The sequence below is a fragment of the Eimeria maxima genome, genomic scaffold (assembly GCF_000499605.1).
Source record: "Eimeria maxima Weybridge genomic scaffold, Emw_scaff2401, whole genome shotgun sequence".
Taxonomy (NCBI): domain Eukaryota; phylum Apicomplexa; class Conoidasida; order Eucoccidiorida; family Eimeriidae; genus Eimeria; species Eimeria maxima.
In genome coordinates, this window is record NW_013563714.1 from 14 (window position 1) to 2,227 (window position 2,214).

Sequence of the window (2,214 nt, forward strand, 5' to 3'; positions counted from 1 at the left end):
ATACACCCCAGCAAAGAGGCCTAATGCCTCTGCTGTCGATACACCTGAAGTATATATAAATATAAATAATAAATATAAATAATAAATATATATATAAATAGGGTTTTCTCCCCCTTATTAACCCCTATAAATAATGAATATAAATAATAAATATACATTTTATTTATTTATTTATTTATTTATCTTTTCCTTCTTATTTAATTAAAACTTATAGACACAGACACAGACAGACACACACACTTATTGTATGAATATATACATATATATATATTTATAATATGTATATATATAACATACAATATTTATATTTATATATTTATATATTTATTTATTTATTTATTTTTATTTATTTTTTTTTTATTTATTTATTCTTTATATACATCATGCTGTACACTCTATAGAGTGCTTAATTAAACTTCATGCTGAGCTGTATGTACACCCCAACACAGGATCAAGCATCCTTCTATGCATGCAGTGAATATGCATGTATGCATGCATGCTTGCATGCATACATGCATGCAAGAAGAGGGTGTACATACACCTGAGCCAACCTGCGGCAAGGATAGGGCGAAGCCTTTGTTGCCTCTACAGCAAACCCAGGGGAGTATTAATACGACCGCATGCATGCATGCATGCACGCATGTATATATATGCAGTGTATATGCATGTATGTATGTATGCATGCATGCATACCATGAATGCATGCATGCATGAATGCATATACACTGTAGATGCATGTGCATGTGCGGTCTCTATGCAAGCATGCATGTATATGCATGCAGTGTGTATGTATATATATTTATGCATGCATGCATGCATGCATACATGAATGCATGCATGCATGCATGCATGAGAGTATAAAAGAATACAAGCATGCAAACACGGGTAATATTTATGGTGTATATACACCAAATAATAATAAGAATATATTATACATTACCCCCGCATACCCTGGCACCATGTACAGAGGAGAGGGCCCCATGTGTACCAGCTGTACCCTGTGGTGGTGGGGCCCCCCCACCTGATAGGGTACTATTATGATGATGGGGCCCCCCGCCGAATAAATGAGCAGAGGGCCCCCTAGAAATAGGATTATTATTATTATTATTATTATTATTATTATTATTATTAATATTATTAATATTATTATTATTATTACTAGCATAACTAGAGAAGAAACAGGCTTGGGGTCTTATTAATAATAAACAAGGCCTAAACCTAGATAGACGGAACTGTTGCTCATCTAATATTTGTAATAATTTTTCTTTATCTTCCTCAAGAACTAAACCCTTTGATGCTGTATCCTTTACTAGCTGTATATATACACAAATACACACACATAAACCCTAAACCCTAAACCCTAAACCCTAAACCCTAAACCCTAAAAAAACCCTAAACCCTAATTTTCTACAGGAGGAGAAAAAAAAAACAACAGCATGTATCTAGCTGGATATAAAGCAGATTGTTAACTATTATGAATCATCCCTCCCCTCGATCCATATAAACCCTAAACCCTAAACCCTAAACCCTTAATTAGCATCTTACCTTAATCTTAAGATTAAGAAGAAGAGTTGCTGCAACCTTGCATACAGCGAATCGGAAACAATCAGGATAACAATCACGAATATATAAAACAAAACGTTTTGCAGAAAGAATCTGTTGTTTATAACTTGACCTGCAGCACATATAAACCCTAAACCCTAAACCCTAAACCCTTAAACCCTAGAAACAAGAAGTCAACCCGATATAAACCCAACAACCACAAATGTTTAGGGTTTAGGGTTTAGGGTTTATTACTATAAACTATTATTTATAAACCCTAGCACTGTTCTATTAACCTCTAGTGTATATATAATGGTTTTTTAGGGTTTTTCTAGGGTTAATTAGGGTTTAGGGTTTAGTGTTTAGGGTAAATAACTTACAGTAATTCTTTTCCCATAAGTACTTGCATACTTTTACCTCCTTTATCTAATAATTCCTCATGTACATCAACAAATGCTAATAATTGCTCTAAATCACTCTGGCATGCACCAGCATTGAATAAAGAACGAAGAAATGCAGAGGGAAAACGACGAAATAAACAACAAAATAAACTACGCTGGTATTGTAAACAATGTAAACGTGATTGTAATACACTCCATTCATACTCAAATCCTGTTAGATTCTGCAGAAAAAAAAAAAAAAAAAAAAAAAAAAAAAAAAAAAAAAAAAAAA

At 33.1% G+C, this 2,214-nt stretch overlaps 1 protein-coding gene across 1 annotated transcript; it reads right to left on the reverse strand.

Moving 5' to 3' along the window:
• Window positions 1–417: 417 nt before the first annotated feature.
• Window positions 418–1,951, reverse strand: EMWEY_00058400 (Na+/H+ antiporter, putative; the record flags this gene model as incomplete). The annotated part of the gene is made up of 4 exons (XM_013477982.1): window positions 418–427; window positions 1,219–1,313; window positions 1,546–1,675; window positions 1,923–1,951. 4 exons carry the CDS (start codon window positions 1,949–1,951, stop codon window positions 418–420), a joined length of 264 nt encoding a protein of 87 aa, XP_013333436.1.
• Between the last annotated feature and the right edge of the window lie 263 nt (window positions 1,952–2,214).